Source organism: Mytilus californianus, unplaced genomic scaffold (assembly GCF_021869535.1).
Source record: "Mytilus californianus isolate M0D057914Y unplaced genomic scaffold, xbMytCali1.0.p SCAF_14, whole genome shotgun sequence".
In the NCBI taxonomy this organism is placed as follows: Eukaryota; Metazoa; Mollusca; class Bivalvia; order Mytilida; family Mytilidae; genus Mytilus; species Mytilus californianus.
Genome location: NW_026262626.1, coordinates 34925605 through 34942735, shown reverse-complemented (window position 1 = coordinate 34942735; position 17131 = coordinate 34925605). Strand labels below are relative to the sequence as shown.

Here is a 17131-nt window from a genome sequence, read left to right as displayed (position 1 = left end):
CAGTCGAAGTCTTGATAATGTTTTCAGTAAGACTGCGGGGAATGTTTATTCTATTCCCAATGAGGACATGTCGTTTCTATCACTTTTGACACTCTATCAACTATAAGTGTTGATATCAATTCAACTATCAGTATACCCCGGATGTAAGGATAGGTTCAAATTCCCACTGAGTTTTACCAAATGATGTCAAAGTACTTCAAATGACAAGTTTCAAACAAAAATATATCTATTTGACAAAACCTGAAGCCTTTTGTTTGAATAATACCATACTTTATCTCATTTATTATCGTCAATGGCCGTTAACGTACGAGATTATGATAGGTATATCAGTTTTGTTTATGATAATATTTGTTTAGATTCATTAGATGTAAAGACTTATCGTACGATTGATGATATAAACACCTGATTACAAAACCTGATAATTACAACATAAAAATGCCCACCTTAAGCAATAAGCGATCTAGTTTGAAGCAGCGCTAGGATTTTGTATGTCCCCGATCTGTTTTCCTATACACGTATATATTGTATTATCTTATTTACCATCCAAGAAGCGTCATTTCTCGAAAGCTTTTTATATTAGCGAAAGTTATTGTTTATGTCATCATACATGTATACTACAATTACGTCACTATCCCTTTGGTATCTTTTGCCTCTCTTTTATAAAAAAATTACTGAGTGTGTAAATCTCTCTTTTGTAAAACGTGAACGGTTAGCTATTTTCCAAACGATGTTTACTTATATTTCTATAATTGGAGTTGAGCTTTTTTGAATGTAACCAAGAATACAACTTCTTCTAGACTAAATTTAAAGTGACGACTTTTTCAAGTGTGTGGTAGATTCCCACGACTACTACCTAGCAGGTGTTAATACATTATAATTCTAATCCTAACAAATTTGTTTATTAACGCCGTATATTTGTTTACACAGATAACTCGTTTGAAGATAGCCAGAAACCCGTTTGCCAAAGGTTTTAGAGAGTCCGGTAAAAACAGGTACGTTCGTTGTTGTGCTAACTGATTGATAGCGAAGGATATTTTTTATTAAAACTTAATTGCTTCCTCGCACAATGAATTTATAGAATCAACAGAAAATTTAACTCATAATCAAATTAACCTTGATAATGCTTCATTTACTGATTATAATTAAACCGATATAATAAATTAAGACAATGGTAATATAATCAATGTCTCTCAAAAAGTTTGTATGAACAAAAATTATCCAGAAAAAAACGCTTCGGACACATCAAATTCACATGAATAAAGATATGGGGTAGACGTCAACCTTGTAGCAATAATAAGATAGAAATAAACTAAAGACTTCAACAATAGACAGGTGTCAGTATGTATTACTTTTTTTTTTACTGCCGGTAGACTAACCCGAATAATTCAGTCGTTATATTCCGCTGATCTACGAAGGCTACATTAACGTGTGGGAGAAAATCGGACACAGAAAGGGCTTGAATTATTCGAGTTACCGGTAGACATTTAGTTTATACTGGTATCATCTAGATAGTAGTAATTTGCCATGGGGTATGATTTAAAACATACATTCGCATACAGAGTCCCCCAGGCATAATTGATTAGACGATTCTGGTTTTACCATAAAACCACTTACTACCGCTGGGTCTATAGCAAGCCGTTATCGTCAAAACTATGTTTAAACCATTTTTCGAAAAGTTTACACACTGAGAATTAAAAAAAAAAAACACACTGAGATTAAAAACCCCTAAAACACACAGTGAAAATTAAAAATTACACACTGAGATTTCATAAAGACGCACTGAGATTACAAAAAAAAATGAAAAGCACACACTGAGAATTGAAAATTACACACTTAGATTTTAAAGTGACACACTGAGATGAAATAAACTGAAAAACACACACTGAGAATTTGAAATTACACACTGAGAATTTAAAATTACACACTGAGATTTGTGCGCACTTTTTATGCATACTTAATCTGAATCTATTACAAGCTTAAAACAACTAGGGAACTGAGAACTCGTTACTCCTTCAATTTGGCGCCAAATGTTTTATAAAAAACATTAGAAATACAACGTATAGAAAAACTACGTAATTAAAGACCTATAGAACACGAAAAATACCAACTTACTCTCATTACAAAATATAACCAAAAGGTGAAAAACTTTATTAAAATTATAAGAAAACATTGGAACAATCTGCAAAAATACATACAATGCAGTGAAATGTTTACCCAAGTGCCTATTATAGCATATAAATGTAACAAAAATATAAAATATTACCTTGAGAAATCAGGATAACAGTTGAGAAAGACTTTTGATAAGGGTCCCATGCTTCAAAAGTTTTAAGCAAAAAATCCCGATACACTGTTAGTAATAATCTGAATTATAGGCAACAAACTTATGAATATGAGTTAGCAAAAAACGATGTTAAGTCTTGAAATTTATTAAGAATGTTGGTTGAAGGAACCGCATTTCATTATAATGACGAGAGTTCGGGAGACCAAGAAATAAATCTGTTGCATTATTCATCCCATGAATATGCATTAGTAATGTGCATATTAATCTCAGTGTGTATTTTTTTAAATCTCAGTGTGTAATTAACAATTCTCAGTCTGTGTTTTTCATTTTTTTTCCATCTCAGTGTGTCGTCTTAAAATCTCAGTGTGTAATTTCAAATTCTCAGTGTTCAAGTTTTTCCTTTTTTTTTTAAATCTCAGTGTGCAATTTCAATTTCTTAGTGTTTTATTTTAGGTTTTTATACGCCCGTCAAATTTTTGACGGGACGTATTATGGTATACAAATGTCCGGCGTCCGTCCGTCTGTCTGTCCGTCTGTCTGTCCGGCGTAAACATGTCGCACTGTAACTTGAGAATGACTTATCCAAATTTCATGAAACTTAACATAGTTGTTTCTTATGATGGTCAAACGATCTGTATACTTTTTGGTGAAAATAAGATTAAAACTTTTTGAGTTACGGGACTTAGTAACTAAAACAGGTGTGTGTTTTTTTCACATGTCGCGCCGTATCTCAAAAACAATTTATGATTATTGTTTAAAACTTTACACACTTCTTAGTTATATTAATCTTAAGATCTGTATACTTTTTGGTGATGATTCAAAATTTTATTTTAGAGATATTGAGTATTTTGTTAAAAAAGGGGGATGGGTTTTTCACATGTCGCGCCGTATCTCAAAAACAGTTTATGATTATTGCTTAAAACTTTACACACTTCTTAGTTATATTAACCTTAAGACCTGTATACTTTTTGGTGATGATTCAAAATTTTATTTTTGAGTTATTGAGTATTTTGTAAAAAAAAGGGGGAAGGGTTTTTCACATGTCGCGCCGTATCTCAAAAACGATTTATGATTATTGCTTAAAATTTTACACACTTCTTAGTTATATTAATCTAAAGATCTGTATAGTTTTTAGTTTTGATTCAAAATTTTATTTTTGAGATATCGATTTTTTTTTAAAGGGGGGGGGGGGGGGTGTTTCACATGTCGCGCCGTATCTCAAAAACGATTTATGATTATTGCTTAAGATTTAAAACACTTCTTAGTTATATTAATCTAAAGATCTGTATACTTTTTGGTTTTGATTCAAAATTTTATTTTAGAGATGTTTAGTTTTTTGTAAAAATAAAAGGGGGTTTTCGCATGTCACGCCGTATGTCAGAAACTATTTATGCTTATTGCATAAAAATTCACACACAAGACGACGGGCGTATCTTGCGCTCATGGCGCAGCTGTTTATTAAATCTCAGTGTGTTTTTTTATTCTCAGTGTGTATTTTTTTTCGAAAAAAAGGGTTTAAACATAGTTTTGACGAGAACGGTTTGTCATATGGGTCGATATCTCTGATGGTGAACAGTTGGTCCAGGAGTTTTTCAACAGCAAACAAGTTCACTAGTTTGATACTGACCTTCAAATACGGATATCCTTTTATTGAAGTTTGCTGTTAAATTGTAACATTATCGAAATCATTGGAAAATAAGGAATGCGTCTCGCTCAAATTTCTTATCCAGTTTGGCAAAACCTTTGGTTATTTTCCATAATTTCGTTTCGATAAGGTTTTGCTTAAAAATGTTTGAACGTGGGCAGCCATGGAGAGACGTAAATTGTCAAAGTGCGCATTTGAATTGGTGCAGTAAATTTGGTACTGTTTAATGTGATTATGGTTATATTTGTTGCAAAATATTAATACATTTCTGTATTTTTTGCATAACAATTCTTATCAATGTAATATCACAAAAATAGCATGGCAGTGCTTAAGCATACAAACTCCAAAACATTATTCTAAAATAAAAACGTATGCGATTATATAAAATTGTTTGCTGGATTATGTGCACTTGCAGAAGGTGAATTGCGGACGAACGAATAGATGGCATACCGACATATAATATCCACAGACGCTCACTGTTGCTTATGGGATATGAAAATGCAAAGCTGACATGAAATGACAAATTCGTATCTAAGATAAGACAGAGGAAACATCGTACAATCTCTTAAAAACTGTCTTTTTACATTTTTATAGGAGCTCACTGGAAGCCATGATTGAGTGCTATGGATTACATTTTACGGAGAATGAAATAAACCGTAGTTGTCCCAAAAATGAAGGCAAATTAATAGAACAAGGTCAGTAACATATTGAAAGACTATGTTTCAGGGAATTGAACTTGGATGTAGATGGCAATGAGTTTTTTCAAAGTAAAGTATCATCACTTAGGGGTAGAAATAAATGGACGTTTGGATTATGCAGACAGGTTAATATTTTTTAAAATTTTTATTCAAACTAGGTTCTGATCTGTCACAACAAAAAACACTTTTATTTAAATAGAAAATTGGTTGACCATTGTACTCTCCTGAATCCTTTTACTCCATTCAAAACTGTCATAAACTGACTGGAAAATATTTTTAAAAAGATATTTCTTTCTGATTATAATCAATGCAGTATATAATGATTTTGAACAAGACACGTATTTCTAACTGAAATATACTAGTAACGTGATGAAGGTTAATCAAGAAAAGCGCTTCGGACACACAGAATGTATTCAGTTATTTACACTTAATAACACTTACCCGAAGGTATCATCAACTCAGTCGTTATTTCTTCGATACTGACATAAGTTATGACGTAATTTTTATTAAATCTCCGCTGATTAATTTATGATTTGTTGAGAAATTAAGGCTCCAAACCCTCTGGCAAAGTTGACCTTACTTGGATTTGACTTTTCTTTTGTTGGTCTCTTTTGGTCTTATAGCATCTGACGTGTTTAAGTATTCGTCATCCTTCAAATGATTTGAGTTCGTGCGTAGCTTATGAAGGTTAACCCAGGAAAGATCTTCGGACGCTCGAAATTTGCTAAGTGACATTTTCATCCACTATTGCAGATTTCAAACGTTGAAATGAAGATATTCAACATTTCTTGTACAATCCTTAGTGTATAAAATAGACATACTGACCAGATGTTTTAATAATTATGCAATTATGAATTCATGAACACAAATGTTTATAATCACAAATATACGACAGTATATCTGAAAACATTGATATGCTGCATAAAACTTTAATATTTTAGTGTTTACAATGGGTATTTCAACAGATTCATGTCCTCGAGATTACAAAACAGAAAATTATACGAGCTGAAAAAAGAGGGAAAATATAGTAAGGGCAATCAAAAATCCAATAAATACAGATATAAACAAAGCGAAAACTGACGAAAAGATATACAACAGTTGACAAAACGTTCAAACTACACAGACAATTAAAGACTGAGCAAAACAAATCTCATAAAAAGGACAGCAATTCCTTCGCAATCGTTGCACCTATCGTATTACTCATTGTAAGTAAAAATTCAGTGCGCCTCGCACTTGGTATTGTCAGCTTCAAAGAAAACAAGTCGGGATTTTGGCTACATTAAACGGAACTTAATAGTATCCGTGGTCATATATGATAGAAATGTTCTATAACGGTCAACCAAGCCCTGAATGCGTCCGTAAAACTATCGACTGGAGAACTTCAACCCTTTGGTACAATAGCTTCCTTGTAAGCAGCAGCATTCTATCAAGGAAATCATCTATTCTGCCTTAAGTGAGATTCACAGTCGACTGTAACAACGCAGTAGGATATAAACGTAGCGCCAAATCAGTCAGTCACAAAGTGTAGAGCTACGTACGAGAAAGATGTCCATAAATTTTCCAATGAGATTCTGAATTTTTAACTGTAAATTTCGTATAAACCTTATTTATAAAATAACAAATATTTCTTATCATTCTTTTCATTCGATGTTTAAATATGAAGTTCCGAATGGACGTTGTATAGCAGCACGAAGATTTTGCACAGATCACAGATCCAAATACGGAGAGTTTCCAAGTCTTTATTTGCACTTGCATCCTCACAATTTAATATTATAGGTCACTATACCTTGTTTTAACTAATAACTTCAGGCAGTTTTGTAAATTGCACGGTGTTTCCAGCTAACTTTTCTTGCAGGCCTTGCATTTAATTTCCAGCGCCATATTTGAATTTTGACAAATAAAACTTTATTTTTTCAGACAGTAAGTCTAAGTCTTTTTGTGACTTATAAATAATTAAAATAAATAATTCAGACATCTTTATAATCATTTCGAACAGTTAAATAATTTTTTCCATTCTAGTTAAGTTTAAATTTTTGACCACATAGTCTGTAGTCTAGACCCCCCTCTCTTATTTTATTTTCTTGTTAAATTTATTTATCGCATATATATATAGTTTAATCAAACCTTTAAACACACTGTACTTGTGTTTCAACCAATATCCTGTGTTTGAAAGATAAAAGAAAATTTAGTCCTCTGTTCCCACAAAGATTGATATATGTCTGAGACTAAAGTTGTAAAGTCAAGCAGATACTTCAGAGTAAATAAGAGAGATATTCAGGATAAAACAGCCCAAAGCCAACCCATAATTATATCTGATAGTAAAGGCAACTACATAAAGAGAGCTATTACAACTGAAGACTTCCTAAATATAAAATTTGTCACAAAAAAAGGACAAAAAGTACAGCAAACTATTGATTGGGCCGAAAAAGAATTACCATCTATCTGTCATCAACACAAAAACATCACATTTTATATTTGGCTAGGAACCTGTTATTTAACCGAACTTAACAAAACTACCAGATACATCTCTCTTGTGAACAAAAACGATTCAAACGTCCGATATCTAAGAAGAAAATTTATTGAACTTAAGGCTGTCATCACCAAAATAAAACCAAAATCAGAAATCATCTTCTTAGAAGTACCGCCATACTCCATTCAGTGCTGGAACAGATCACAAGGCCACAAAAACCCGGACATTTTCAGTAAAGACGATCAAACACTTCAAAACCAGTTATATTAATTAAACACCTTCATCCAAGAAATAAACCAATCTGCAGAAAAATCACCAAAATTTGATCTAGACATTCGAAAAATCATCTAAAAGAAAAGGCGGTACTGACGAATACTACAACTTTAATCTATACAAAACTGGCGGTGTACATCCAAACTCTTTACTAGCAAAGCTCTGGATGAGAAGAATAGCGACCAAAATTCTCCAGCAATGTTATAGATAGATATCATCAATACAGTAGAATAGAATACTATATACATATATATATAAACTTTATAACAACCATATTTAATTGCATTCATATATAGAAATATAACAGCTTTTATATAACCCTAGTCCATAGTGTATAACTAACAAATATAGAGATATATATCTACATACTCATTAAACCCTGACATCAGAAGATATGATAGTTAACTGGAAAATTCTTGTTTGAGCAAGCTTTTAGTGTGGACGCCCTGCTGAATGCACATTAATCTACATAGAACTTCCTCGTTAAAAAAATAAATAAATATCTAAAGTGAAAAATGAGTATCCAGACTAGAACATCAGCAAGAACCAAGAGCAAACCTCAGCCCTATACACCAGCTAAATATGAAAACTTTAGTATCAATAAAACCAGGGCTTTGGACAAAAAGCTAGAAGCATGTAATAGAACAATGGACATACAAATTGAGCAGAAACATCAAAACTACATCCTAGAGCTATCAGCAGCTGCTTATGAAATTATAAAGGGGGAAATAGACATATACTTTGAACAACACTCTACATACAAGCTCTTGCCAAAACACCAGCATGATAATCAAGGGCCATGCATCAGAACATCACATTCGGTCAGAAATAGAAGTAGTAACAGACAACTCTATCGTATCAATTTATTCCATACTACATCAAAGGTAGAGGTTAATGGCCAAGGTATGGAACACTTCCTGACACACATTGAAGATATAAAAGAAAGAATGAAATCAAGAGGGAACTATAAGATATATAACAAACAGATAGAGGAACAGATAAACATAATCAAGAGAAATGAAGCCGATATAGAAATAAGAGCAAAACAGAATGAGTCACTTGTAAAAACAACAGCTCATCAGCCTAAAACCAACTACAGTAATAGAATACTAGTATCCAAAGGGGCAGAATGTATACAAAATACTGACGAAGAACTTCTAAGTAACTGGAATAGAGCCATTGAATGGTCAGAAGAGGAACCAACACCAAGTCCGGATACAAGTGCAGTCAGCATGTCTACTATACATAACTACTGTGCCATATGCAATCAGACAGCACAACCAGAAATATCCATAGACTGTATTGCATGCGGCCAACTGTTTCATTATACATGTGAAAACATTGATCCTGTAAGGATAAGCCAAACTGAAGAAGAACAGTATTCATGTAGGAGCTGCTCTATTATGGACATGGGCATGGTTAATATATCAATGAGAAGCAATAACTCAATTAAAGATACAGAAGAAACAATACCAAAAGTAAGTCTAGAAGAACAAGGCTCGACAGAGGAATATAGTGAAATGGCCCATATAGTTAAAAACATGTCAGACAATACATCTCAAGACTGTCCAACTAGAAATGACGTTACGAAGGAAGAAGCAGGAAATGCAAACACAGAAGAATTAGAAATGAACAAAATGGCTACATACAAACAGCCTAACCAAATATTACAGAATGGCAGAAATGAACAAATAGAAAATGTAGATGAGCCAAAAAACATGAAAGCAAAACCGAAAAGGCAATATAAGTGCAAAAATATAAATGAAACTACTCAACAGCTGGAAGATCAATTAGCACAATGCAGAGCAAGACTAGTCATAATGGAAGATACCAATAGAGACTATAGAAATACAATCAATCTACTTAGGATGCAAACAGAAGAAAGCACTATTGACAAAGGTAATTTAAAATCCTATCAACCAAATTGTAACTGTAGCAACAACTCGCAGGAGCAGACTATAAACAAAGTAGATATGATGCTGAACAACTTCAGGCTAGAAATGGAAAATAGAGACCTAAGAATTAAACATCAAATGGAAATGAAGGAATTAAGAAATAAACTGCAAATAATGGAACTACAGAAAGAACTAAGAATGTGGCAAAGACCAGGAAGTCATGAATATTATCCTTATAACCAGAATATGGATAATACTAGGAACACAAACCAACACCAAATGAGTGATCAGCATACTGGATTACAGCTAACAAATCAGCAATCCAGGATTCCTAATCAAGCCAATCCACTATTCATGAATCATTTGGCACCTCCACACTATAGCCAGATACCAACAGAGCAGAGCAGAATAAATCATGGCCATATACAGGCGCCAATGTACCACAATAGCAGAATACAGGCTATACCTGCAAATGGCCAAAGCAGCCACTATTACACTGGCTATAGAGGTATATCAACTGGCAGTATCAACACTAACATGATACAAAATGCACATTTATACAGATAGCAATATAGGATAGCTCCACAACCTATACCACAAAATATAAATTACCACCAAGGATATAGTCAACAACAGACAAACAGAAAGGAACAAAGTCAAAGAAACATCAATAAAAGATTCTATGACCAAAGAACAAACATGCCAGTAATAGCTGAACAAAGTCAGGCAGAAGAAATTGAAAGACAAAATCAACTACAACAACAAACAAGTCAGGCTGATAATATCAACCAAGTAGATAAAGAACCAACAGAAGAAGCTAGAATTAACATCAATCTAACAAATTCAGCTGCTTTGACTACCGCGAAAAATGATGAAGATAAAACTCATATACAGAAGTAAACCATCAAGTAGAAGTCACTTCCAGAACTGGTCTTATAACAACGGCTTCTAGTGGGGACGCCCCGCTGGAAGCGGACTGCCATCAGAAGTTTCCCTCTCAAAGGGGGGCTAATGTTGGTGGTCCTAAGCATCTAAAGGGACTAGTTCAGGCTGACAATCTAGAAACAAAAGAAGATGGGAATAGAAAGAAACCAAATCATTTTTTAGGCAGCGGCCGTTCAAACAAGATAAAAGGGAGGATATCATTATAGGTACACTCAATGTACAAAATATGAAGTCAAACGCTCTCTATATCAAAAACTTGTTAAGGGATGTACAGGTGTTATGCATTCAAGAACACTGGCTCTCCAATGCGGAAAAGAAAATCATAGCTGAAGTTGCTGAACATAGCGGATACAAAGCTAAAAGCGTTGATGATAATGACGACCCTGATTTCAACGTATCAATGATAAGAGGATATGGTGGAGTAGCCATAATCTGGAAAAAAGAAATTAATGAAAGTATAAAGGAACTGATAGACGGTGGAAATAGAATACAAGCCATACATATTCAGCAAGGAGACAAACCAATATGTCTTATAAATGTATATATGCCATCAGATAATAAAAATGCAGATATCGAATACAAAGACACTTTGGCTCAAATTGATGAAATGATAGAGAAATATAAAGATACACACGAAATTATAGTATGTGGAGACATAAACGGGTCACTCCATAGAAGCTCTACACCTCATGATAAAATTCTACAAACTTTCTGCAAGGAAAATTGTATAGGAAATACTGAGAAATGCCCATTAAAAGAAACATTTTATCACCAGAATGGTAAATCGAAAGGACAAATTGATTACTTCCTCTTCAAAAGTAACTCGGAAATAATAAATGAAATCAGACAAATTGATGTCCTTGACACTGACCCAGGGAATACCTCGGACCATGTACCTGTTATTCTGACACTGAATAGCCAACTGAAAAAAGTAAGGGAAAAAACAGCAACTATCATAGCAAAACCTAAATGGACTGACTGTGACCATCAAATTTATAAGGAAATCATCAATAAAGATCTACCAAACCTCATGCAAAAATCAAAAGGAATCATTGAGCAAGATATAAGAAATCTAGAAAAATTGCTACATAAAGCCGGAGAAGCGGCAATCCCAAAGTATAGAAGAAAAATCAAAATCAAATTAAAGGGAAAGGCGATATGGAATGAACAAATAGAAAAGGCATCAAAGCAATCAAAAAATGCATATAAAGTATGGAGGCAACATGAAGCACCCCAAGAAAGAAGTAACGAACTCAAAATCAAAATGACAGCTGCAAAAAGAATACTTCGAAAAGCACAAAGACAAGCTTATGCCTCTCAGAGAGAATCAACAGCGGGAAAAATTATGAAAGCTTCAAATGCAGACACAAAACTTTTTTACAAGCTTATTAACATGCAAAGAAAAACACCACTTACTAACACCAAGATACTGAAACTGAATGAAAAGACTGCAGAAGATGGACCAAGCATAATGAACATTTGGCAAGAACATTTCCAACAACTAGCTACGCCAACATTAGAAGAAAATTTTGACACTGAAAAACTAGAGCTTGTAGAAATACAAAACAATATAAAGGGAAAAAGGTCAAGGCATTGATCATGTCAATGTAAAGGAGGTTAATAAAGCTATAGAAAAACTTCAAGCAGGAAAAGCACCAGATGAGGATGGAATTTCGGCAGAACACTACAAATATGGGATGGATGAGTTAACTCCCTTTATAGTACATTTGCTAAATTTAATTTTAACATATCTGGATGTACCAATCTTCCTAAAGACAGGGATTCTTACACCAATCCTAAAGAAAGAAAAAGACAAAACATTACCATCTAGCTATAGAGGAATAACTGTGACTAAAACCTTTGCAAAAATATTACAAAGTATACTGAAGGATAGAGTTGACTCTGTATTTAATAACATACAAAACTCCTTGCAAAGAGGCTTTACAGAAGGAGTATCATCACTATGCGCAGCTTTCCTCACACCAGAAGCAATCGAAGAAAGTAAGAAATTAAAGATACTGATGATTTTAATAACTCTTGATGCAGAAAAGGCATTTGACAAACTAAACCATGAAATACTATTCAACAAGTTGTACCATTATGGCATAAAAGGAAAACTCTGGATACTACTGAGAAACTTGTATAATGGCATGAGCATTAAGGTTAAATGGGAAGGTCAATGTACAGAAGATGTAATGGTGTTACAAGGAATTCAACAAGGTGCAAAACTATCTACGACGCTATATAAATGATACAACAACGTCATACTGGATAGCATTTTAAAAAGTGGACTTGGAGCATGTATTGGTAAAATACAAGTCCCTGCACCCACATGTGCCGATGACATTGCTGTCCTGGCAAATAGTACTGCAGACGCACAAGGAATATTAGACATAGTACAGCACCATACAAGCAGAGATCTAGTTAAAATCAATCCAACTAAATCTCAAGCTGTTTTATATAATGCAAAAGGCTCAAACATAACAACACTGCAATTCGAAGACGATGACATCAATATAACCAATGAAACCAAATATCTAGGTATCAAAAGAAACGAGCAAAACCGGGCAAGTATCTCTGAAAGAATAAGAACCGGCAGGAGAACGATATACAGCCTTCTCGGAGCCGTTATACATGTCAGAAGGGGATTCTCGCCCATGGTCGCATACAAGCTATGGAGAACATATGCAGTACCAAGAAGCATCTACGGACTTGAGGTGATGAACTTACTTGCAAAAGAAAAGGATATGCTAGAACTGGCAGAGAGAAAAATCCTCCGACAAATTCAAGGGCTTCCAAATAATATAGCAAATATGGCTGTCTATATCCTGGTAGGAGCAGAACCTATTGCCATCACATTAGACAAAAATCTACTTACCTTCTTCATGAATATTGTTCGAAATTCAGGAACCATAGAATGTGAAATTCTGCGTCGACAAATAGCATTATCAGACCAAAGAGGAAAAGACTTTATCAACAGAGTGGAAAAAACTCTATCAAAATACAATTTGAAATCTAGTAGTTACTACATAGAAAAACCACTTAAGAAAATCGAATGGAAAAGACTAGTAGGAATAAAGATCAAGGAATACTGGAAAAATGAATGTCATTATGAAAAAATGGAAAAAAACATCACTTAAATACATAGAGATACAGAACAGTCCAGTAAATGAAGCACACAATATATGGAAAAGCGTAAAAAACAATAGTAAAGATGTAAAGGCAGGAGAAATAAAAGCAAGAATAAGTACTCAAACATACATATTACAAGCCAAAAGAGCTAAGTTCGATCCGAAAGTTAACCCGATATGTACAATCTGTGAACAGGAAAATGAAGATCTAGAACATTTTATTCTACGCTGCAAAGAATTGGAGCAAATAAGATCTAAATATTGCTCAAAAATAGAACAGACAATGGATGAAATTGATACCTCAACATACAAGAAGATCATACAAGAAGGGAATTTACTGCAGCTCATAATGGACTGTACTAGCAAGGACATAAACTGTTACTCAACTGTGTATGAAAACATTGAAACTCTGGCTAGAAATATGTGCTACGAGATGCACATGCTGCGCACAAAAAGGATAAAAAACTTGAACACAAGTACAGTATAAGTAAACTTTTTTAAAATAAAATAGTTCCCTACTTTACCATCTTACTATTTTATGACTTATTAGGACCTAAATTAAATAAAATGTTTTGCAAAGTTTTAAGATATCCAGTTACCTTTAAAGAATAATGATAAGATCCGAAATAAGGTAACTTTAAACTGTGAAGGAAAACTTATGTATATATGATGAATTGTTCTAAACCCCAACCCTTTTACATAAGTCATATAAAATAACCTTCTCACTATAAATTCTGATGTACGTTCAGCACCTTTAACTAACAATTATAAGAAAGTTTAATTTAAGACCACTTAAATTCTAAATTCTTATTTGTAAATATATCCAGTTCTTACTTAACTTATTCTTACACCTCAGCACACTATGAATATTATTTTTAAAATTTTATGATGACAATCCTATGAATTAGTTATAATATTAATTATTTAGTAATTATTGTTGCCTAAATTCAGTCATCTGTACATAATTAAATGTTTCCTTATGTTCTAAGGTGTATATAGTTGCTACAATTATACCCTATGGGTAGTGCTCCACAATTAATGGAGGAATATACAAGAAACTGAACTATCCTCTTTTATTCAGGTTATCCAAGTCCAATATTTTCTGTTTCACCACTAAGCGATGAATCAACAGAAGTTTTGATGAAAAATAGACTGACAACAGACAACATTGGAAGAACTTTTTCGCCAGATTTTGGTATCAAACCTACTTTCAATACATTTTTCAGTCACGAGGTTCCAAGAGTTACTTACGATTTCTGTGGTAAAAGTGCAAGTGCTTTAAAAAAGGAAAATGGTCATTCCATAGCAGACACAGACAGTTTCGTTCACCATACTGTACGTTATTCCCCGTACTCTGACACTTCATATTACAGTCATTCAGTCAAACCGAGACTTAAAGTTTTCCATTACGATGTTTGTTGATACAATTTGTTTGATGCATTGTAGCACGTTGTATATATTGTGTATTGATTTTTTTTATGTTAAGACGCTAGCATAATATTAATGTTAAGGTTTAATTTTTTTCGCAACTCTTTTTATGTTATTACGTTTTTAGTATATTGGGTAGTTGATCATCTTCGTTAGCCAAGGGTTACGATCCACTTCCCTCCTCTCCACCCTTGGCAGATTAAGTCAACACTTGTAATAACAATGTTGCGCCATCTATCGGTAGATTAAAGTCACGCCCATTCCGAATACATTATTCTTGACCAATGGTAGCACTTGAACTCTTCAATTTGGAGGTAAAAACACGGTAGCGTCTAGATTCTACACACTTGGTAAAGCAGGAAACGAAAATATACGTTGACATTCATGCATTTGTGCAAGAAACAAACACAGGAACTTCTATTAGTTGATTAAAAACATTCAAATTGTCACTAAATAAGTAAATATAGTCGTATGTTTAGGGATGTAAAGACTTGTTGCACAATAAGCACGTGGCAATTGTTTACATACACTTTCTACATTTACACGTGATCATGTTATAGGGGCTTTTTGATTGGATGCAGCGAGTTTCGACTGCAACCAATGAAAATCATTACCTTGTGTCTCCGAAATTCTATCTCAATCTGCCAAGGGTGGAGAGGAGGGAAGTGGATCGTAACCCTTGGCTAGCAAAGAGGGTAGTTGATTAGACTCAAAACCATCAATTACTATTGATTAATCAATAATGATGTAAACCATGTTAAATCATTTTAAAACTCTACGTTATTGTCTCGGCTCGACAAAATTAAAAAAAAACAAGTATTATGTGTGTTGTTTCCCGCGGCGGCGACATCAACAGTGTATTATTTTGTGATTAAAACAGTTTAAGGGGAACCACTTGTGGAAATTCAATGATTTTCGGTATGCAGTATTATAAGCATTGGCACATCTCATTTCCATGGAGATGATTTAGACCCACCCCTCAGTCATGCTTTATTTTCTTTTTTGTACTGCCTGCTGTTTGTTATGTAACCATGCATTAATTTATGTTCTTTTCCTAAATCGCAATGGTATATTTTGTTTGATAATTATTTCCCTTATGTCTCGCGTTCTTGCACTATCATATTTGACTCATTATACAAAGTATAATCAAAATTACACAGTATAGAGTAAATATTGGTTGAATTCGAAATGTTGCCAGCTGTGTACATGGTTTACGCATTTGGAATGATCTAATGTGCTTGCAAAAGTCTCTTTTTGTTACTTTGGTATAAATGTTTCCTATATTTGGCATTTCTTTTAACACAGTTGCTATGGTATTCTTCATTGTGTTAATTATTCAATAAAAATTTATAATGCTGCAGTTGTAAATGATTATCTGTGTTGTGCGTAAGAGCGTTTTCTTATTGTTTATGCATCATTTTTATTTTTGTCCTTGTTAAATACTAGTAGCTAGTATGATCTAAGCCACTATACGTTAGCTTCACTGATTTCATAAGCTACGTTTTTATAATCTTTCTTTTTTCACTCTTCACAGATATGACACCTATTCTTTCGATTTTACCCCACAAAAATTATTACACAATTATAGGTGATACATACGTTGTCCCAAACCGCTTTTTGTGTACACTGGAACACATCATGATGACAGCAGATAATGAGGCTCGGTAGAAGATTAAGATTGAAATAAGGGAAAATAAATGATACGAACAGAAAAGCAAATTAAAGGTTGAATTTTTAGCGTTAGTGAAATTATCAATTTGTCCAAAAAAAAACCCAGAGATTTCTGTGAAAATGTATCTTTATAATTTTGGCAGTGGAAAAACTCGGACTACTGAGTAGATAATACGTATACCCTGCAGCAACAGCACCTATAAATTATCATTGGCTATAATTATTCAATAAGCAATCTCATGAAACGAACCAATTTTATTGCATTCGAAGCATATACTTTACCAAAGAACACGAAAATAATATACATTTGAAAAGAATAGAAATAAGTATAAATTGTGATTCTTTTCATTTTATTCATTTATTTTAGATTGTCATAGCTGAACAGGAAAGATATAGAAATTGTCTTTACACCTAACCGCCTGATTCAGTTATATAGATACAATGGATAAGCGTTGATTCTTGAAAAAGAAACCATGAGCCCGGAGGGCGAATGGTTTGTTTTTCATGAATCTACGCTTATCCATTGTATCTATAACTTAAACTATTGTGTAAATTTCTTTTCAAAATTAAAGCCTTTTCTTAATTAGAAGGTATTGTAAGTGAGTTTAAATAACCATGTTACCATGTCCAACGATGCATTGAATGATAAATCTTAGATCACAATTAATTGGTTAAAAAAATAAAAATATAACAC

At 33.4% G+C, this 17131-nt stretch overlaps 1 protein-coding gene across 1 annotated transcript in view; it reads left to right on the top strand.

Annotated features, from left to right (window-relative positions):
* The window catches only part of LOC127724956 (T-box transcription factor TBX18-like), a 29588-nt gene extending 13462 nt beyond the window's left edge, over window positions 1-16126 (top strand). The window contains exons 6-8 of the mRNA XM_052231958.1: window positions 928-992; window positions 4521-4621; window positions 14420-16126. Coding sequence (XP_052087918.1) covers window positions 928-992; window positions 4521-4621; window positions 14420-14760 — 507 coding nt within the window. The 3' untranslated portion in view covers window positions 14761-16126. The remainder of the gene's footprint in view (window positions 1-927; window positions 993-4520; window positions 4622-14419) is intronic.
* Window positions 16127-17131: the final 1005 nt, after the last annotated feature.